At 59.1% G+C, this 22,576-nt stretch overlaps 1 protein-coding gene across 9 annotated transcripts in view; it reads left to right on the top strand.

Annotated features, from left to right (window-relative positions):
• The window catches only part of IQSEC3 (IQ motif and Sec7 domain ArfGEF 3), a 219,305-nt gene that overhangs the window by 161,362 nt on the left and 35,367 nt on the right, over positions 1–22,576 (top strand). For all 9 annotated transcript variants that reach the window (XM_048499195.1, XM_048499194.1, XM_048499202.1 and 6 more), the window contains one exon: positions 9,666–10,759. In XM_048499195.1, the coding sequence (XP_048355152.1) occupies positions 9,666–10,759 (1,094 nt within the window). The remainder of the gene's footprint in view (positions 1–9,665; positions 10,760–22,576) is intronic.

Below are 22,576 nucleotides of genomic sequence, written 5' to 3'. Positions count from 1 at the left end.
TTTTGAAAGTCAGCTTATAGAGTTCAAACTGGACACCTGTAGCTTTTGTTTAATTCTTATTATGAGGATGGGGCCTAAATATATCCAGTTTGAACATGTGTAGATGCTGTGTCCTCCTGGGATGCATGTGCATAGTTGTGGGTTGTGTGTGTGTGTGTGGGGGGGGAGGAATGACTAGTATAACAGAATGCAAGAAGAAATATCTTTGAGCAGCTCCTAGCATTTTTGTGTCCAGATGTGCCTGATCTCAGGTTGAACCCTAGATGTCTGAAAATACCTATGAAGAGATGGAGATAAAAGTCTAAAATTTCTTGCTATACTTGTGAGAATGGTTCTACCCCCCCTCCCCCACCCAGAAAAATAGAATTACCTGGAGAAGTTTGATCCACTGGAAAATAGAAATAAACCTACTGAACTTAATTAGAAATACGTTGGATAGAAATGGAAGGAAATACCAGATACAAGTGAAATCAAACAAGCATAAATCCTGAAGAGTACAATAGATCGATTTGTAATTAATATAGATGAACAAATTAAATCTGCAGTAAACAATAGAAAAGAAAGATAAAGCAATAACGCCAATCTGTTTCATCGAGACGTCAGACTTCAAAAACAAAGCCTTGGAAAAACTCACCTGCTCATAAGCCAGCCATGGTTAAATATGCATTTGCAGAAGTAGGACATGGTTGGCCATTTTAGGCAAGGAAGCACCATTTCATATTTAGATCTTCATTTTGTGCTGATTTTTCCCCACGGGTTCTTTTCAGCACTAAGAGTGTGATCCTTAGCATGTTTACACAGAAGTAAGTCTCATTATGTTCAGTGAAGGTTATTTCCAGATTAGCATGTGTAGGGGTGCAGCCCAAATTGTTAAAAAAGGATCAGCAGAAGTGTTTGTGTGAATGTGTCCCAGGTTCCCATCTGTATTTTTCACTGAAGAACCGATTTCAGTGCTACAAGTTTGAATTAACAGACCCTGGAAAAGACAGGATTAACAAAATTGTGAATTGCCAACAAATTCTAATTCCTGTGTTTCGTTCGAAGGTGCCTGGCCCACAAACCTAGTCCCAAACCAGTTTAAATGTGTACTGTTGATACACCAGAAGGGGGATCCCCATTTACTGTGTTATTTACCAGGACAAGCCATTGCTTCCATCAGCTTACCAGTAGCAACTGGGATTTAACTCTCTTTTCCTTTAGACCTTTTCAGAAATTATGATTTTGCATTCCGGGGAGCTGATGACCATGCAGAGATTCTCCTGTTATGTGCAGTTGCCATGTTGCATGGAATCAGTAGCGTAGCACCAAGGGAAAAGGGGTGCGCAATGCACCGGGCACGCACCCCTGTAGGGGCGTGGCAAGGGCGTGGAGGGGGTGCCGGGCACACGCATGCCCCGGGCGCAGTTCCCCCTTGCTCCGCCCCTGTATGGAAGGGAGGGACAACATGCAGATTTTCAGTGAACTGGACGCTTGAAAAATAAGAGTTATACACAGCATATACAGAGGCTGTATGCACGTACAAAATCTGCATATTGCCCCTTGCCGTCAACATGGCAACTATGCTTATTGGAGGGATCATTATATGGGTGGACACACTCCCGATATGTCTGATTGGCAGGGTCCTGATATGTGTTATCATAATGCCTGAAAAGGACCAACATGTTGTGGCAAACTGGGACATATTTTGCTGGCAGAACTGCTTGGGAACTCAGCATTGTTTTCCCATTATCAAAATAAGACATGCATGGACACATTGCGTTTGCTTCAGATGATTTTTGGGGATTAAAATATTGCAGATTCTATTGTGATTGATCCCATTTTGTTTTTAAAGAAAAAGAGTTCCCTGAAGAAATAATTCTGACTTGAAACTATTAATTTAAAAAAGGTATATAAATGTAGTAATATTTGTAGTGATATTTGTAGTTTCATTACAAGACTCAAAACTCTCATACATCTGTGCTGGGATCCAGAACTGTTCTTATGTTAATTACCTTTTTCTGAAGAAAACTCCAAGGAGCGGAGTTTTGAAGTAAGTAGTAGTGATTACTTTTGAGTCATTAGACTGCTATTATGTTACAAGTTACAGACAGCCCATCTCATCTTCTTTGTTCCCTGACATGGAGAGAGAGAGAAATCTGTTATAACCAAGCGAGCAATAGAATATCAGTGGAGTGCAAATGGACCTTCCATGGGGAGAGACCGTGTTTCAGTGCTCGAGCATTTGTCTTGCATATAGAAGATCCATGATTCAATCCCCAGACCTATAATGATGATAATAAGGACAGACTTTTATTTGAGATCCTTGGAGAGCAGGGGCGTAAGGAGGCATCCCTGGGCAAACTGTAGCCCTGGGCAAAACCTGAGTTGGATGCCCGCCCCCAATGGGCGGCCACTCCACCACGACCAAATTTTTTTGCACCAGGACATTGGTGCCTGCAGGGGTGCATTTTTAGACATATCAGCACCACAATTTCAGCATATCATCAGGAGACTGTCCTTATGCTACTCCCCATGTTTGGTGAGGTTTGGTTCAAGGAGTCCAAAGTTATGGACTCCCAAAGGGGGTGCCCCATCCCCCATTGTTTCCAATGGGAGCTAATAGGAGATGGGGGCTACAGTTTTGAGGGTCCATAACTTTGGCCCCCCTGAACCAAACTGCACCAAACTTGGGGGGTGCCATCATCTCCAGATGATACCCTGACATTTTGGTGCCGATACATCCAAAAATGCACCCCCTGCAGGAACATCCTAGAAATTTGCCCAAGAATCTTTGTTCTGCATTGAGTTTTCTGCATTGCTATCAATGGGGGTTGCAGGCTGTGGGGGGCACATTTCTGAAGGCACAGTCTCAAAGCTTTCAGGGTCTCATCAGGAGACTGCCCTAATGCCCCCAAGTTTGGTGCAGTTTGGTTCAGGGGGGCCAAAGTTATGGACCCTCAAAACTGTAGCCCCCATCTCCTATTAGCTCCCATTGGAAACAATGGGGGATGGGGACACCCCCTTTGGGAGTCCATAACTTTGGACTCCCTGAACCAAACCTCACCAAACTTGGAGGGTAGCATAAGGACAGTCTCCTGATGATACGCTGAAATTTTGGTGCCGCTAGCCTAAAATCTGCGCCCCCTGCAGGCCAAAATGGAAAACCACTAAAATACCCAAAAACGAACCCAGCATTTTGATGCCCCCCACAAGGTGATGCCCTGGGCAGCTGCCCACCTTGCCCAATGGGCATTACGCCAGTGTTGGAGAGCCACTGGAAGTCAGAGAGTAGACAGTACTGACCTGGGTAGAACAAAGGCAGGGTTCCCTAAACATTTTGAACCTATAGACATATTTGGAATTCTCACGTGGCATAATAAACACAGCAACAAAATGGCTTCCACAGAAGGCAGAGTCAGCCACACATCTACTCCACAGCTAATGGCCTATTATACATGGAATGCTTTCCTCAGGGCTCTCCACTGTGAAGTGGGCTTGTAGTGGGGTCTGCTTATATTTTTCTGTTTATACACAAGAAGAAGAGTTTGAAGAATAGTTTGGATTTATATCCCCCCTTTCTCTCCTGCAGGAGACTCAAAGGGGCTTACAATCTCCTTGCCCTTCCCCACTCACAACAAACACCCTGTGAGGTAGGTGGGGCTGAGAGAGCTCCGAAGAACTGTGACTAGCCCAAGGTCACCCAGCTGGCATGTGTGGGAGTGCACAGGCTAATCTGAATTCCCCAGATAAGCCTCCACAGCTCAGGCGGCAGAGCTGGGAATCAAACCCGGTTCCTCCAGATTAGATACACGAGCTCTTAACCTCCTATGCCAATGCTGCATTCCACAAAGGCAGTCCACAGCCCAAAGTGCATTTTGTCTGCTGGGCCTCTGCTTCCAGTAGCCGATCTAGGGTGGGGCCAGCGGGGTCAGATGACCCAGGCGACACTTTAAGGTGTCATGGAGGGCATCTTTGGGCCAGTCTCCATACCCATCCCCCCTTGTTACTGTACCCTTAAACTGTGCAGAGTTTCTGGTTTACTGTGGTGGCTGGCTGCTTCTCTGCCCCCTCTGGCCCACAGCAAGCCAGCGACTCTGCACAGTTTAAGGGTATAGTACTTCTCTGTTGGCTGCTCTGTTTGCATTGGATTTCAGCATGGCCACTTCTTCACCTGGTTTGCTCGCTCTTCTTCTTGGTGCCCAGGGGCAGCTGGGGTGGGTGTGGCCTCTGGGGCAGCCTGCGGGGAAGGTTGAAATTTAAGAGCTTACCCCAGGCACTGTTTTACATAGATGTGCCCCTGTCTGGTTCTCCTGGCTCTCTTAACTCTGCCGATCAACTTAGCCTGATCCAGCAGGCCCCTTACTGATGGATAAAGGGCTTTCAGGTTCTTAGGGAGAGAAATATTTCCCAAGAAAATCCTTTCTCTGGTAATTACAAGGATTTAACATCCTTCGACATGCAAAGCATGTATTCTGGGGGTGAGTCGTCTGTCCTTTCACCTCAGCTGATCACAATCACAGGGGCCCACAAACAGTAATTTTTCTGTGCCCTTCTGGCACGTGACATGGATTGTTCTGCTCCAATATTGCACATCCTGATTGGAAAGGATATTGGAAATCTCTACAACTCAAGGAAGCCATTCACCCCATTTTAACGGTGTCATATTGCCTGCCCCTTTGTGCACTGCTGTGTACTGAAGACCAATCTTCCTTTTATTTCACACTAGTAATTACATCTCCCTATTTCTAATACGAGAGGTTGAACGATTTCTGTTTCGCACTCCTAGAGAACTGCCTATTCATTAGAAACCTCAGGTAATTACATAGTTGCTGGTTTCAGTTTATATTGCAGACCCAGGATCATTTTGAAAATATTCTTTATCCAGCTGAGTAACACCTAGGTCATAAGTACAGTGTCCTGAAGTCTTCTGTAGGAATTCAGAAGGGACATTTCACTATATCTATATTATGTTATATGTCTGGAAGACTTGTCCATGTGGCAAATGTGATAGGCCCATTGGAATGGCCTACTGGTGTGGGTGTGCAGAGCACCTCCATTGGCTGCATTTAACAAAGCATGAAACACAAGCTTAGTTCAAAGGGTGGAGACTGAACTTTTCTTGGCAGGATTTGGCTGTGTGTTTTTGTGTGTTTTTATTTTGTTAGTGGACATACAGTGTTTTGAGCTCTTGCAACTTGAGTTGTCCGTTGTCTGGTGTTTGAATAGATGGGGCAGGATATAATATTTTCAACAAAATAATATGACTGGGTGAGGTGGTCCTACCTTCAGGAGCAAGTCATGACCCAAACGAGAAGTAAATATGTCCATGCTTGAAGTGATCAGTGTCACACTGGGGGAGAAAGATCTTTTCTGTTTTTGATATGCTTTTCTTTCCTTTCCCTTTTTTTGTATTGAACACGTTATGGGCTGTCCCTGGAGACACACACTTAAGATTGGTTTTCCATTTTCCATTATAATTTTTTTTTAAAAAAAACCCTTCCTCAGTAGTTAGATATACTCATGAAGGAGTTGAGTAATCACTGGTAGTGGGGGGAGGTAGCAGAGACATCCGTCTAAAGCATTGCTTGAGAACGTCTTGGGGTCATGCTAAAAGATGTCTTAAATTATGACAGGAAGAGGCAGATGTTCCTGGAGCAGCATGAACGATTTGATGTCCTTATGATAGCATGCTCATTAATGCAAGGCTGACCTCCACCGCCTGCTCCCCCTTCACCATGTCTCTCACTTTTTATTGTAATTTGACAAACGCCAGCTTCTAAGGGAGCTTAAAATAACGACGTCCTCTATCAGGCAAAAGAAGAAACCTGCCCCTATCTCAATACATCAGCCCCAAATCTCTGTGGAGGTCATTAGTGCTTTTCTGCCCACTTTCCTTGAACCTGAGGATCCATCATCTGCATCAGCATCACCGACATCAACCGTCATCTAGTGATCATTCATGAGTGTCAACACTGGGATGATCAGTGAAGAACACAGAAAGCACCTCCACTGGTCCATTTGCTGAGTTTTTATAAGCAGGTAGTAAGAAAAAGGATTGTTCATCAAGAATCCTTCTAAGAAACTGGGAAGGATTTTGAGGCAGATGAACACATGAAGCCATCCCATTGGTCTCTTAAGGTCAGTGTTTATTCTGACTGGTGTAGATATCTTTCACAACTTCTACTACTTGATCCTTCTAATTGGAGATGCCAAGGATTTGTTTTTATTTATTTTTTACATTTATTTTACACACGTAGACCACACAGACGTCACAAACAAAGAACAAATCTAATTTCCCCTCCCACTCATATTAAATAAAAAAAAGTCACATATGGTGACTTCCAGCTACCTCATTATGGATCCAAACTCAAATCTAGTTGTGTGCTTGTAGTTGGTATCAGCATTTCCTCCACTTTTAGTTAAACTTTTAAAACTATTTTAGTCCAATGCACTGTTTTAATTTAAATCTTAAATCCTGCAATTATTTCTCTATTTGTATATGTTTTCAGTAAATAGTCCACAAAGGGTTCCCAGTCTTTAAGAAAATTGTCTGTCTCTTATAAATGCCGTCAGCTTTGCCATATCTGCATATTCTGTGACTTTTAAAATCCAGTCTTGTTTTGTTGGAATTTAATTGTCTCTCCATTTGTATACATAAAAAATCCTTGCTGCAATTGTCACACACAGAAAAAGTGTTCTGTATTGATCTGGAATATCCTCCCCCATCAACCCCAACAAGAATGCCTCAGCTTTTTTGTCTCAATTGTTATTTTCATTATTTTTTGCATTTCTTTTAAAATTGTATCCCAAAACAATTTTGCCTCTTTACATGTCCACCACATCTGAAAAAAAAACCATCCTGTTGTTGACATTTCCAGCATTTGCTTGATAGCCCTTTATACTTTTAGATAATTTTTTGGTGTTAAATACCGCCTATTCATCATTTTGTAGTAATTTTCTTTCAAATTATAACAAGCTGTAAATTTCAGATCTTTTTTCCCCATAATCTTTCCTATTATTCCATTCATGTTTCTCCCCTATTTTCAGCCTATTTTACCATCACCAATTTTACCCCCTCTTCCTCCTTATCCCACTTCAATGACGTCTTATACATTTTAGTAATCAGTTTACCATCATTTATACAGTTTTAGATTTGGCAATGTTAAACCTCCTCTCTTTCGCATCTTGCAAATTTTTTATATTTTATTCTTGCTTTCTTGCCTTGCCAAACAAAATTGCTAGTATCTTTTTGCTATTGTGTAAAAGAAGAAGAAGAGTTTGGATTTATATCCCCCCCCCTTTCTGTCCTGTAAGGAGACTCATAAAACATGTTATGGTGTTAATTATTGGCAGTACCTGGGAGAGAAATAACATACTTGGAAGCACATTCATTTGTATCACAGATATCGTCCCCAACAAAGATAAATTCATTCTATTCCATCTCAACAGATCTTTCTTTACTTCATTCCATACATGTACGTAATTATTTTAAAATAATAAACAATTTTATTAGTGAACCACGCTCACAAATATTTAACTTTTTTTACCACCATAAATTCTGACAACTGGGATAATTTATTTTGTAATTTTTGACACATTTTTGTTAAGATTTTTGTTTTACTTTTATTTAACTTGAACCCTGCCAGATTGCCAAATTCTTGTATTTTATTTAGCAATCTTTCCATATTTTGTACTGGATCTTCCAGTATTATTACTAGATCATCTGCAAAAGCTCTCAATTTATAAGATCGTTTGCCCACGTTCAAACCTCTTATTTGATCATCACTTCTCACACTTCTATTTAAAGTTTCTAATGTAAGTATAAAAAGCAATGGTGAAAGTGGACATCTGCCTCTTGTTCCTTTAAGAATCTCACATTGTTCAGACATTTCTCCAATTACAATTATTTTGGTATTTTGTTTAGTATAAATAACATCTATCCCTTTTATAAAGTTGTTCTCAAAATTCATTTTTAAGCACCTTTAGCATAAACCTTTAAGAAACATTATCAGTGCCTTCTCTGCATCCAAAAAATCAATGCAACTTGATTGTCGGTGTTTTTCTCGTAATACTCCACTATGTTTAATAATTTTCTGACATTTTCTTTTAAATGTCTTTTAGGCAGGAAAGCACTTTGGTCTTCATGAATAAATGTTCTAAGAATCCCCTTTAAGAGATGCTGGGAATTGAACCTAGGACTTCTTGAGCAATGTTCCATGTCTAGTGGAAGCTGCCTGTTCAAGATGCCTGGTTTGGTCATTGCTGTTTCGGGGAAATTCAGTAGTTTTTGCTGTGTGCATATCATTAAGCATCCATTAAGCATCATTAAAGTTTCACACTTCTTGGCATTGACCTCAAGTGACTATTCTCATTTATTCATACCAAATTTTCAGATCTTTGGGGGATAAAGTAAACACTCTTATTACTGTTTCCTTCTCTGGCTGATTGATTTTCTGTTGTTAATTAGTCCATTATTTATATTTTGCTGTTGTAAGAAACAATGGCTGTTTGGGAGATACTGGTCAACTATCTGAGAGGATCAATCACTCTCAAGAAGGGCATGATAAACCCAAAGCAATTTACAAAATATGAATTCCATTCACTTTGATGATTTTATGTGTGGTTTTATGTGTGATTTGATGATTTTATGTGTGGTTTTTATGCTGTACACTGCCCAGAGCCCTTCGGGGATGGGGCCGTATATTAAACAAACAAACAAACAAACAAATAAATAAATAAATAATTGTTGTGTATTTAACTTGGGCTAAATTCATCAGAATGAAGTTGCATCCACATACCAAAAATTCTCCATATTGCTTTCATTGCCTCTGAGAACGCTCAGGCATTTGGAAGAGCAATGGAGCATACACACAACTGGATGAGAAATTAACTTCCACCTTGGTCCAGCTGTCTTGAAATTTCTCCCCATACCATTCCAGGCAATTTGGATAAAATTGCCTGCACTTTTTATCCTTTTATATCCACAGTGGGAAGAGCCAGGAATTTAATTTTACAAATAAAGGACGGGAATTTAGAGGAACTAATAAATCCTGGAAATAGAACATTATAACATGGTTGTGGCATAAGGCAATAGCCATTTTTTTTTGTTAAGTCCTCAAAAAGCCCTCTGGTTGCACAGTGGAAAAAATGGTGGCCACAGGGGGCTGGCTGAGGAAAAATGGCGTTGATGTAGGTGGGACTTTCAAAAATATGCAACTTCTTAGAAAGGTTGTAGCCCAGCGGGTTTGGGAAAGATTATATTTAGAAGCAAGAGAGTCATACTAGTGGGAGCTGAGCTTTGAATACTTAATATTTAGGAGTTGTTTGACACTTTTAATGTATCTTAAATTATACTGTGCATGACCCCTGCCACATAGTTGCTACCCTGGGTTTAAATATATATTTAATAATTATGATTAAATAGCTGACAGGATTTAAATAGCTGGAATTATATTGTACACCCAGTCTACATTCTGGGGCTCACATAGTTGTAACCTGGTTGGAAAGTAAAGCACCATTAGCGAATTTGTGCATAGAGCAGGTAGTTTTCAAAATACCACAGTGCAGGAAAAAACGAATGCAGTATTGAGTCTTTGAAAGTATTGTTAGGAAGTAATCTGTTTGTAATTAGGGTCATGGAAACTCTTCGGGAATAAATTTTTTAAATCTCATTTTGTGTGTTTCAGGTTGAAATGCTAGAGCACAAGTATGGGGGCCATCTGGTCTCTCGGAGGGCAGCCTGCACCATCCAGACGGCCTTCCGCCAGTACCAGCTCAGCAAAAACTTTGAGAAGATACGGAACTCGCTCCTGGAAAGCCGCATGCCTCGGCGAATTTCACTGAGGAAAGTCCGAGTCCAGAACTCTGAAAGTTTTTCTGCTGAGAAAGCCCTGGTCGAAGGATACAATTTTGTTGGCATCCCTTTAGTGAGATCCCCATCTTTGCCAGCCACAATCAGTGGGGCGCTGACTGAACTCGAGGACTCTTTCACCGAGCAAGTCCAGTCTTTGGCCAAATCTATTGACGATGCCCTCAGCACATGGAGCCTGAAGACAATGTGTTCCCTTCAAGATGGCAGCTCCTACCAGATAAGAGAAACATTTAGTACTAGTGCAATGCAGCCAAACCTGGACTTAGAAGCTGAACTGAAGGACCAACAGAAGGAGGAAGGCTTGCTGCCAGATACACTCCCCAAGAGCAGCAGCACCCTTATGATGGCCTTCCGTGATGTCACTGTCCAGATAGATAACAAGAACATCTCTGTCTCCTCGTCTACCTCGGTGTCTATGGCAAACTGCCTTGGTAACAACACCCAAGCCGGGATTTCTCCATCTGCCAAAATCGAAGAAATCCCAATGGAAGGAGGGAAAGAGGGCAAAGAACCTCCAGCTGCCCCAGAAAGGCAGTCTGAATCCGCAGTCCTCCAGAACAGCCATACTGTAGCTGAGGTGAATGTCAATACCAACGGCTTGGGGGAAGGGGAGATGGAGACAGAGCAAATGGTGATGCAGAAGCTCCAGTTTGACTCAAACAATGAGACAGGGCAGAGCAAGGGATCAGAGGCGGAAAACGTAGACAATTCAGAGCAGCTCAGCAGTAGCAGCACCTCCACCTCAGCCAAGTCTGCCTCTGAGTTGTCCTCAAAGGAAGCCCTACAGGCCATGATCCTGAGCCTTCCACGGTACCACTGTGAGAACCCAGCCAGCTGCAAATCTCCTACTCTTTCCACAGATACCATGAGGAAACGGCTGTACCGCATTGGACTAAACCTCTTTAACATGTAAGTGGCTAATAATAACAACGACAGCAACATATTCAATCCCTCTTGGGTTTCCTTCGGTTCATGATAACAGTAGGCTACTAGAAATAATTAGGATAGGCTCCTTCCAGTGACATTATTTTCATGTTCAGGGGTTCAGCCAACTGTTGGGACTCCAAGTCTCTATTACAATCTGGCTATCATATTGATGCTCTGCTATAGACATGGGAGGGAGAAAAAGGAATCCTTTCCTATATTATTAGTGTCCAGAGGACTGAAGATATATCTCTGGCAGTCATTCAAGCAGGGCTGTGTGAGAATATGGGATAGATATCCAGATTACCATCTGCAGGCCCTTAAAAACAAAAGGAGTTTTAAAAAAGAAAAATTACCTCCATTTTCATGCTGACTGTACAAAAGATTTGCTCCTCTGCCCTGAACATCTTGGCTGCTGTTTTTCTTTTCGTGGTCTTGGTAGAATTTTGCACCTGACAGAGACAATTTAGTCTGTTTCTCAACAGAGGCCAAGGTTCTGTGAAAAATAGCTGTAGGTGTAAGAAAGCGCAGGCACAGCTGCCTGGAAACTCGAGTCAGCAGAGGTCAAAAACATTCCATTTTGGATTTGTTAGAAGGAGCTTTAGATCTGTCTGTTGGCTTTTGGTGTGACTGTCTGAACCTCAATAAACCCTCCGGGAATGTTGCAATTTGCCCTTGTATAGCTTCACCATGCATTCCGTTTCAATGGATTATTGTTCCTTTTATTCGATGGCAGCAACAGATGGCTTACCCCTGGGATTGCTCTTTTTATTTACTCACAGTTTTTTTTTTTGAAGGTAGAAATTGTGATACTTTAATTTTATTTTCTCCCACCTTTCCTCCAAGGAGTTTATGGTGCCATCGTTTTTATTCTTAAAGCAACCCTTATAGTAGTCCTAGGCTAGACAGATGCCCCTTCCGCACATGCAGAATAATGCACTTCCAGTCCACTTTTGGTGCACTTTGCAGCTGGATTTTACTGTGCGGAACAGCAAAATCCAATTGCAAACAATTGTGAAAGTGGATTGAAAGTACATTATTCTGCATGTGCGGAAGGGGTCACAGAGATGGCTCAGGGTCACCTGGGTTGATTCCGCACTTGCGTTATCGACCTAAGTTCAAGCTGCGTTCGACCTAAGTGCTCCGCACAGCCACTGGGATCAATGTGGTTTTGTACCAGCTTTGCCCCGTGTAACGGTCAAATTTCTGACTCAAGTTGGGAACTACTACTTTTTCAGGGAACCACGCTCGAACTCAGCTTGATTCCAGTAAAGTGCAGAATCTCTGGTGCCAGGAGTCCCCCATTCAGCCAATCACTGCTGAGTGTTTCGGGCATGCATACAGCTGGCCAATCAAAAAACGCCACCTTTGTCCCTCCATTCCTGTGGCAGTTTTTTTTATAACGTGTGTGGGGATAGACGGAACATGGCCATAGAACAGTAGCCAATCGGAATGGAGCGGTGAAGAGGCACAGAATGATTCTGCCCTCCAAGCTGGGATCAAGCTGGTTGCAGTGGGGAACAACAATGGCTTTGACCTAGGTTAGTACCCTTCTCAGGGAACTGGGTCGAACCTATTTTACTCGTGTGCGGAATCGCCCCTGGTAAGCTTTATGGTTAAGTTGGAATTTCAATCTTGTGTCTCCTTGGTCCAGAACAGAAAGTCTATTCACTGCACTTTCCTAGTTCTTGTGTATTCTACCAGGGTTAGGCTGACTTTATATGAATTGCATTATGACTGCATGAGGGATGCCTTGGGGTGCTTTCACACATCCTGAATAATGCAGTTTCAGTCCACTTTCAGTGCACTTCAGTGATCAACTGCCGTTTCACATTGTGCAGTCCAGTTGCAAAAGGCAATAAAAGTGGGTTAAAGTCCATTGTTCTCTGTATGTGACAGCACGGTAGTGTGGTCAGCATGGGGCTCTTGCTATTTGGTGAAGACGGCCTGCTAGGAGAACGCATCTTCCTTTACACTGGGCGGTGTAATACCAGTTTGTGATACCAGTGAACCACCACAACCCGAAGTAGCAGGCAATCATGTGAGGGGCACCAGCATGCTCATAATTCTGCAAATGTTAAGTTTTTTTACATTGCCCAGGAAAAGCACAGTGTCTGTTGAGTATTTTTTTTGTTCAGAATGTCCTAGTAAAAGATGTAACCTTCTTGGCATCTGCTTTGCCAGTCCTTGCCAGCTTGTCAGTTAATTTATTAGTTACATTTTTTTTGTTTGAGAAGCTGGGAGTTTTTATGGTTTGTCAAACTGTGTCCCTCACAACAGCCCTGTGAACTAGGGTCTGATTTTCAGGGATCTGCAACCTGCGACTCTCCAGATGTTCATGGACTACAATTCCCATCAGCCCCTGCCACCATGGCCAATTGGGAATTGTAGTCCATGAACATCTGGAGAGCCGCAGGTTGCAGACCCCTGGATTAGCTGATATGTAAAATTTGGTTGGGTTTGGACCTATAGTGACACAAACAACTCCCCCTGCATGGCCACGCAAGAGAGATGGAATGCTAAAGCCCTTTCTGCCCCCATGCTGTGATTGGAAACCAATTTTTTCCTCTCCAGTTTTAAGATAAAGCCCTTTCTGCCGCCATGCTGTGACTGGAAACCAATTTTTTCCTCTCCAGTTTTAAGATAAAGCCCTTTCTGCCACTGTGCTGTGATTGGAACCAATTTTTCCCCTCTCCAATTTTAAGATAAAGCCCTTTCTGCCACCATGCTGTGATTGAAACCAATTTTCCCCCCTCCAGTTTTAAGGTAAGTTCCAGGTTACACATGAAATGCAACTTGGGTTGGACTTTCCCTGAACCCAACTAGCATTTCACATATCATCTAACCAGACCCCTGGCTTAGGCTGTACTTTGATATGCTAGCTATGCTCTTACTGCTGGCAGTGCCGTCTTTGGACTGAATGTATGGTAACAGTTAGGTCACACGGTTTTTCCATGGCAGGTCCAGTCCTTTGTAATGGCCTACCAGAATGGATATAGAAGGCATCATCACTCTGTGCAGAATCATGTAAAATGGTTAGAGCTTTGGTAGAGAGTAACCCATATGGTAGTTTTGAAAATGTTTTTAACCACTGCATTCATACCCACCATTCCACAGTCTTCTTAAAAATTTTGGCTTCTACACGACACCATTGTGCTTCCTCCAACTTCCTTGGTTCCCCCCAACTCTGCTAGAGATTTGCAGTTTCCCACTGACATTTTTTTAAAAAACTGCTTTCAGTACAATCTTTCCTGCTTTGGTGGTGCATTCTTTCCTGAAATATCATACTGAAAGAAGGTTTGGAACAAGTGCGGATGGGAAGCTGTAGATTTTCTCACCTTCCTTCCCACTTCTGGCACCATATCTGATACCATATCCCCTCCCTCCACTATTCCACTCCACTTCTAATGGGCTTTTTGCCATTGAAAAATCAGTAATAGGTATATTGCTATAGTTTTTACTGATAATTCAGGCAAAAAGCAGCAGAAAGCACAGTGCTGGTGGTGGGGAAAATGGCAAGCAGGAGGGGAAAACACAGGGGAAACTCCTGTGTAGAAGTGCCATTGCCTCTATGAAAGTATTTACAGTTTAATGGCAATGAGAGGAAAATGGAGAATCATTCCTGGCTGAAAACAACCGAGGTCTCTGAAGTTTAAAGCCAGAGGCAGGAAGGACAGCTGGCAAGATAGACAGATATAAAGAGTTCTATTTTTTTCTCTTCCTCGTGTTCCTGAGAAGTTTCCAGGTTCTGACAGCCCAGAAAAAACCCACGACAGCCAGTTCTGACGATTCTCACAAACATGCTGCCAAAGATGAGACTGCATTCGTATGTCACAATCACTCCTTGATTTACCTGAGATCAGAATGGATTGGGCATCCCGCTTTCTTGATCACAAACCTGGGTTTCTTATCAAGGAAGGGAGAGAAAAGGAGGATATGCTTAGGAAGATTTAGCATTGCAAGACTGCAATATTTCATACTTTACTGCAGGATTTCCCTGTGTGATTCTATTTTGCTTCTCTCATGGGAGTAATCAACAGAATCACAGGTGTTCTGGCTATAGTGTCATGATTTTGAGTTTAATTGGGCACTTCATGAAAGGTTTTCTAGAAAGAAGTTTGACATATGTATATGCAAGCATGGGAAAGTTTTCTGATAAAAAAAACTTTGGGCATTATCAGGGGACATCAGAAACAGTTGCCGGGTCACCAGCAGTAATCACAAATGTCTTGGTGGTTATTTGCTGTTAAGTGAGAATCCCCTTCTCTTATGCAACGCATTTACACACCGCAGAGAATTCATATGCCTTCCAAGTTCTCCAGCATGCACAGAAAATTGGGGGAGGGGTATCTCTTGCTCCACAGTATTTGGGAAATATCCAAGAGCAGTAGGAAGGAATTTTGTTTCCCCCCACAGTCTCCAAAGCCCAGCATGGCAGGAGAGCGACCTCTCCTGACACATCCCCACCCCCCCCCCCCCCCCCCCCCCCCCCCCCCCCCCCCCCCCCCCCCCTCCCCCCCCCCCCCCCCCCCCCCCCCCCCCCCCCCCCCCCCCCCCCCCCCCCCCCACCCCCCACCCCCCCCCCCCCCCCCCACCCCCCCCCCCACCCCCCCCCCCCCCCACCCCCCCCCCCCCCCACCCCCCCCCCCCCCCACCCCCCCCCCCCCCCACCCCCCCCCCCCCCCACCCCCCCCCCCCCCCACCCCCCCCCCCCCCCACCCCCCCCCCCCCCCACCCCCCCCCCCCCCCACCCCCCCCCCCCCCCACCCCCCCCCCCCCCCACCCCCCCCCCCCCCCACCCCCCCCCCCCCCCACCCCCCCCCCCCCCCACCCCCCCCCCCCCCCACCCCCCCCCCCCCCCACCCCCCCCCCCCCCCACCCCCCCCCCCCCCCACCCCCCCCCCCCCCCACCCCCCCCCCCCCCCACCCCCCCCCCCCCCCACCCCCCCCCCCCCCCACCCCCCCCCCCCCCCACCCCCCCCCCCCCCCACCCCCCCCCCCCCCCACCCCCCCCCCCCCCCACCCCCCCCCCCCCCCACCCCCCCCCCCCCCCACCCCCCCCCCCCCCCACCCCCCCCCCCCCCCACCCCCCCCCCCCCCCACCCCCCCCCCCCCCCACCCCCCCCCCCCCCCACCCCCCCCCCCCCCCACCCCCCCCCCCCCCCACCCCCCCCCCCCCCCACCCCCCCCCCCCCCCACCCCCCCCCCCCCCCACCCCCCCCCCCCCCCACCCCCCCCCCCCCCCACCCCCCCCCCCCCCCACCCCCCCCCCCCCCCACCCCCCCCCCCCCCCACCCCCCCCCCCCCCCACCCCCCCCCCCCCCCACCCCCCCCCCCCCCCACCCCCCCCCCCCCCCACCCCCCCCCCCCCCCACCCCCCCCCCCCCCCACCCCCCCCCCCCCCCACCCCCCCCCCCCCCCACCCCCCCCCCCCCCCACCCCCCCCCCCCCCCACCCCCCCCCCCCCCCACCCCCCCCCCCCCCCACCCCCCCCCCCCCCCACCCCCCCCCCCCCCCACCCCCCCCCCCCCCCACCCCCCCCCCCCCCCACCCCCCCCCCCCCCCACCCCCCCCCCCCCCCACCCCCCCCCCCCCCCACCCCCCCCCCCCCCCACCCCCCCCCCCCCCCACCCCCCCCCCCCCCCACCCCCCCCCCCCCCCACCCCCCCCCCCCCCCACCCCCCCCCCCCCCCACCCCCCCCCCCCCCCACCCCCCCCCCCCCCCACCCCCCCCCCCCCCCACCCCCCCCCCCCCCCACCCCCCCCCCCCCCCACCCCCCCCCCCCCCCACCCCCCCCCCCCCCCACCCCCCCCCCCCCCCACCCCCCCCCCCCCCCACCCCCCCCCCCCCCCACCCCCCCCCCCCCCCACCCCCCCCCCCCCCCACCCCCCCCCCCCCCCACCCCCCCCCCCCCCCACCCCCCCCCCCCCCCACCCCCCCCCCCCCCCACCCCCCCCCCCCCCCACCCCCCCCCCCCCCCACCCCCCCCCCCCCCCACCCCCCCCCCCCCCCACCCCCCCCCCCCCCCACCCCCCCCCCCCCCCACCCCCCCCCCCCCCCACCCCCCCCCCCCCCCACCCCCCCCCCCCCCCACCCCCCCCCCCCCCCACCCCCCCCCCCCCCCACCCCCCCCCCCCCCCACCCCCCCCCCCCCCCACCCCCCCCCCCCCCCACCCCCCCCCCCCCCCACCCCCCCCCCCCCCCACCCCCCCCCCCCCCCACCCCCCCCCCCCCCCACCCCCCCCCCCCCCCACCCCCCCCCCCCCCCACCCCCCCCCCCCCCCACCCCCCCCCCCCCCCACCCCCCCCCCCCCCCACCCCCCCCCCCCCCCACCCCCCCCCCCCCCCACCCCCCCCCCCCCCCACCCCCCCCCCCCCCCACCCCCCCCCCCCCCCACCCCCCCCCCCCCCCACCCCCCCCCCCCCCCACCCCCCCCCCCCCCCACCCCCCCCCCCCCCCACCCCCCCCCCCCCCCACCCCCCCCCCCCCCCACCCCCCCCCCCCCCCACCCCCCCCCCCCCCCACCCCCCCCCCCCCCCACCCCCCCCCCCCCCCACCCCCCCCCCCCCCCACCCCCCCCCCCCCCCACCCCCCCCCCCCCCCACCCCCCCCCCCCCCCACCCCCCCCCCCCCCCACCCCCCCCCCCCCCCACCCCCCCCCCCCCCCACCCCCCCCCCCCCCCACCCCCCCCCCCCCCCACCCCCCCCCCCCCCCACCCCCCCCCCCCCCCACCCCCCCCCCCCCCCACCCCCCCCCCCCCCCACCCCCCCCCCCCCCCACCCCCCCCCCCCCCCACCCCCCCCCCCCCCCACCCCCCCCCCCCCCCACCCCCCCCCCCCCCCACCCCCCCCCCCCCCCACCCCCCCCCCCCCCCACCCCCCCCCCCCCCCACCCCCCCCCCCCCCCACCCCCCCCCCCCCCCACCCCCCCCCCCCCCCACCCCCCCCCCCCCCCACCCCCCCCCCCCCCCACCCCCCCCCCCCCCCACCCCCCCCCCCCCCCACCCCCCCCCCCCCCCACCCCCCCCCCCCCCCACCCCCCCCCCCCCCCACCCCCCCCCCCCCCCACCCCCCCCCCCCCCCACCCCCCCCCCCCCCCACCCCCCCCCCCCCCCACCCCCCCCCCCCCCCACCCCCCCCCCCCCCCACCCCCCCCCCCCCCCACCCCCCCCCCCCCCCACCCCCCCCCCCCCCCACCCCCCCCCCCCCCCACCCCCCCCCCCCCCCACCCCCCCCCCCCCCCACCCCCCCCCCCCCCCACCCCCCCCCCCCCCCACCCCCCCCCCCCCCCACCCCCCCCCCCCCCCACCCCCCCCCCCCCCCACCCCCCCCCCCCCCCACCCCCCCCCCCCCCCACCCCCCCCCCCCCCCACCCCCCCCCCCCCCCACCCCCCCCCCCCCCCACCCCCCCCCCCCCCCACCCCCCCCCCCCCCCACCCCCCCCCCCCCCCACCCCCCCCCCCCCCCACCCCCCCCCCCCCCCACCCCCCCCCCCCCCCACCCCCCCCCCCCCCCACCCCCCCCCCCCCCCACCCCCCCCCCCCCCCACCCCCCCCCCCCCCCACCCCCCCCCCCCCCCACCCCCCCCCCCCCCCACCCCCCCCCCCCCCCACCCCCCCCCCCCCCCACCCCCCCCCCCCCCCACCCCCCCCCCCCCCCACCCCCCCCCCCCCCCACCCCCCCCCCCCCCCACCCCCCCCCCCCCCCACCCCCCCCCCCCCCCACCCCCCCCCCCCCCCACCCCCCCCCCCCCCCACCCCCCCCCCCCCCCACCCCCCCCCCCCCCCACCCCCCCCCCCCCCCACCCCCCCCCCCCCCCACCCCCCCCCCCCCCCACCCCCCCCCCCCCCCACCCCCCCCCCCCCCCACCCCCCCCCCCCCCCACCCCCCCCCCCCCCCACCCCCCCCCCCCCCCACCCCCCCCCCCCCCCACCCCCCCCCCCCCCCACCCCCCCCCCCCCCCACCCCCCCCCCCCCCCACCCCCCCCCCCCCCCACCCCCCCCCCCCCCCACCCCCCCCCCCCCCCACCCCCCCCCCCCCCCACCCCCCCCCCCCCCCACCCCCCCCCCCCCCCACCCCCCCCCCCCCCCACCCCCCCCCCCCCCCACCCCCCCCCCCCCCCACCCCCCCCCCCCCCCACCCCCCCCCCCCCCCACCCCCCCCCCCCCCCACCCCCCCCCCCCCCCACCCCCCCCCCCCCCCACCCCCCCCCCCCCCCACCCCCCCCCCCCCCCACCCCCCCCCCCCCCCACCCCCCCCCCCCCCCACCCCCCCCCCCCCCCACCCCCCCCCCCCCCCACCCCCCCCCCCCCCCACCCCCCCCCCCCCCCACCCCCCCCCCCCCCCACCCCCCCCCCCCCCCACCCCCCCCCCCCCCCACCCCCCCCCCCCCCCACCCCCCCCCCCCCCCACCCCCCCCCCCCCCCACCCCCCCCCCCCCCCACCCCCCCCCCCCCCCACCCCCCCCCCCCCCCACCCCCCCCCCCCCCCACCCCCCCCCCCCCCCACCCCCCCCCCCCCCCACCCCCCCCCCCCCCCACCCCCCCCCCCCCCCACCCCCCCCCCCCCCCACCCCCCCCCCCCCCCACCCCCCCCCCCCCCCACCCCCCCCCCCCCCCACCCCCCCCCCCCCCCACCCCCCCCCCCCCCCACCCCCCCCCCCCCCCACCCCCCCCCCCCCCCACCCCCCCCCCCCCCCACCCCCCCCCCCCCCCACCCCCCCCCCCCCCCACCCCCCCCCCCCCCCACCCCCCCCCCCCCCCACCCCCCCCCCCCCCCACCCCCCCCCCCCCCCACCCCCCCCCCCCCCCACCCCCCCCCCCCCCCACCCCCCCCCCCCCCCACCCCCCCCCCCCCCCACCCCCCCCCCCCCCCACCCCCCCCCCCCCCCACCCCCCCCCCCCCCCACCCCCCCCCCCCCCCACCCCCCCCCCCCCCCACCCCCCCCCCCCCCCACCCCCCCCCCCCCCCACCCCCCCCCCCCCCCACCCCCCCCCCCCCCCACCCCCCCCCCCCCCCACCCCCCCCCCCCCCCACCCCCCCCCCCCCCCACCCCCCCCCCCCCCCACCCCCCCCCCCCCCCACCCCCCCCCCCCCCCACCCCCCCCCCCCCCCACCCCCCCCCCCCCCCACCCCCCCCCCCCCCCACCCCCCCCCCCCCCCACCCCCCCCCCCCCCCACCCCCCCCCCCCCCCACCCCCCCCCCCCCCCACCCCCCCCCCCCCCCACCCCCCCCCCCCCCCACCCCCCCCCCCCCCCACCCCCCCCCCCCCCCACCCCCCCCCCCCCCCACCCCCCCCCCCCCCCACCCCCCCCCCCCCCCACCCCCCCCCCCCCCCACCCCCCCCCCCCCCCACCCCCCCCCCCCCCCACCCCCCCCCCCCCCCACCCCCCCCCCCCCCCACCCCCCCCCCCCCCCACCCCCCCCCCCCCCCACCCCCCCCCCCCCCCACCCCCCCCCCCCCCCACCCCCCCCCCCCCCCACCCCCCCCCCCCCCCACCCCCCCCCCCCCCCACCCCCCCCCCCCCCCACCCCCCCCCCCCCCCACCCCCCCCCCCCCCCACCCCCCCCCCCCCCCACCCCCCCCCCCCCCCACCCCCCCCCCCCCCCACCCCCCCCCCCCCCCACCCCCCCCCCCCCCCACCCCCCCCCCCCCCCACCCCCCCCCCCCCCCACCCCCCCCCCCCCCCACCCCCCCCCCCCCCCACCCCCCCCCCCCCCCACCCCCCCCCCCCCCCACCCCCCCCCCCCCCCACCCCCCCCCCCCCCCACCCCCCCCCCCCCCCACCCCCCCCCCCCCCCACCCCCCCCCCCCCCCACCCCCCCCCCCCCCCACCCCCCCCCCCCCCCACCCCCCCCCCCCCCCACCCCCCCCCCCCCCCACCCCCCCCCCCCCCCACCCCCCCCCCCCCCCACCCCCCCCCCCCCCCACCCCCCCCCCCCCCCACCCCCCCCCCCCCCCACCCCCCCCCCCCCCCACCCCCCCCCCCCCCCACCCCCCCCCCCCCCCACCCCCCCCCCCCCCCACCCCCCCCCCCCCCCACCCCCCCCCCCCCCCACCCCCCCCCCCCCCCACCCCCCCCCCCCCCCACCCCCCCCCCCCCCCACCCCCCCCCCCCCCCACCCCCCCCCCCCCCCACCCCCCCCCCCCCCCACCCCCCCCCCCCCCCACCCCCCCCCCCCCCCACCCCCCCCCCCCCCCACCCCCCCCCCCCCCCACCCCCCCCCCCCCCCACCCCCCCCCCCCCCCACCCCCCCCCCCCCCCACCCCCCCCCCCCCCCACCCCCCCCCCCCCCCACCCCCCCCCCCCCCCACCCCCCCCCCCCCCCACCCCCCCCCCCCCCCACCCCCCCCCCCCCCCACCCCCCCCCCCCCCCACCCCCCCCCCCCCCCACCCCCCCCCCCCCCCACCCCCCCCCCCCCCCACCCCCCCCCCCCCCCACCCCCCCCCCCCCCCACCCCCCCCCCCCCCCACCCCCCCCCCCCCCCACCCCCCCCCCCCCCCACCCCCCCCCCCCCCCACCCCCCCCCCCCCCCACCCCCCCCCCCCCCCACCCCCCCCCCCCCCCACCCCCCCCCCCCCCCACCCCCCCCCCCCCCCACCCCCCCCCCCCCCCACCCCCCCCCCCCCCCACCCCCCCCCCCCCCCACCCCCCCCCCCCCCCACCCCCCCCCCCCCCCACCCCCCCCCCCCCCCACCCCCCCCCCCCCCCACCCCCCCCCCCCCCCACCCCCCCCCCCCCCCACCCCCCCCCCCCCCCACCCCCCCCCCCCCCCACCCCCCCCCCCCCCCACCCCCCCCCCCCCCCACCCCCCCCCCCCCCCACCCCCCCCCCCCCCCACCCCCCCCCCCCCCCACCCCCCCCCCCCCCCACCCCCCCCCCCCCCCACCCCCCCCCCCCCCCACCCCCCCCCCCCCCCACCCCCCCCCCCCCCCACCCCCCCCCCCCCCCACCCCCCCCCCCCCCCACCCCCCCCCCCCCCCACCCCCCCCCCCCCCCACCCCCCCCCCCCCCCACCCCCCCCCCCCCCCACCCCCCCCCCCCCCCACCCCCCCCCCCCCCCACCCCCCCCCCCCCCCACCCCCCCCCCCCCCCACCCCCCCCCCCCCCCACCCCCCCCCCCCCCCACCCCCCCCCCCCCCCACCCCCCCCCCCCCCCACCCCCCCCCCCCCCCACCCCCCCCCCCCCCCACCCCCCCCCCCCCCCACCCCCCCCCCCCCCCACCCCCCCCCCCCCCCACCCCCCCCCCCCCCCACCCCCCCCCCCCCCCACCCCCCCCCCCCCCCACCCCCCCCCCCCCCCACCCCCCCCCCCCCCCACCCCCCCCCCCCCCCACCCCCCCCCCCCCCCACCCCCCCCCCCCCCCACCCCCCCCCCCCCCCACCCCCCCCCCCCCCCACCCCCCCCCCCCCCCACCCCCCCCCCCCCCCACCCCCCCCCCCCCCCACCCCCCCCCCCCCCCACCCCCCCCCCCCCCCACCCCCCCCCCCCCCCACCCCCCCCCCCCCCCACCCCCCCCCCCCCCCACCCCCCCCCCCCCCCACCCCCCCCCCCCCCCACCCCCCCCCCCCCCCACCCCCCCCCCCCCCCACCCCCCCCCCCCCCCACCCCCCCCCCCCCCCACCCCCCCCCCCCCCCACCCCCCCCCCCCCCCACCCCCCCCCCCCCCCACCCCCCCCCCCCCCCACCCCCCCCCCCCCCCACCCCCCCCCCCCCCCACCCCCCCCCCCCCCCACCCCCCCCCCCCCCCACCCCCCCCCCCCCCCACCCCCCCCCCCCCCCACCCCCCCCCCCC

Source organism: Sphaerodactylus townsendi, linkage group LG06 (assembly GCF_021028975.2).
Source record: "Sphaerodactylus townsendi isolate TG3544 linkage group LG06, MPM_Stown_v2.3, whole genome shotgun sequence".
Lineage (NCBI taxonomy): Eukaryota > Metazoa > Chordata > Lepidosauria > Squamata > Sphaerodactylidae > Sphaerodactylus > Sphaerodactylus townsendi.
The sequence above is the reverse complement of the archived record's forward strand: the minus strand, read 5'-3'. Positions and strand labels throughout refer to the sequence as shown.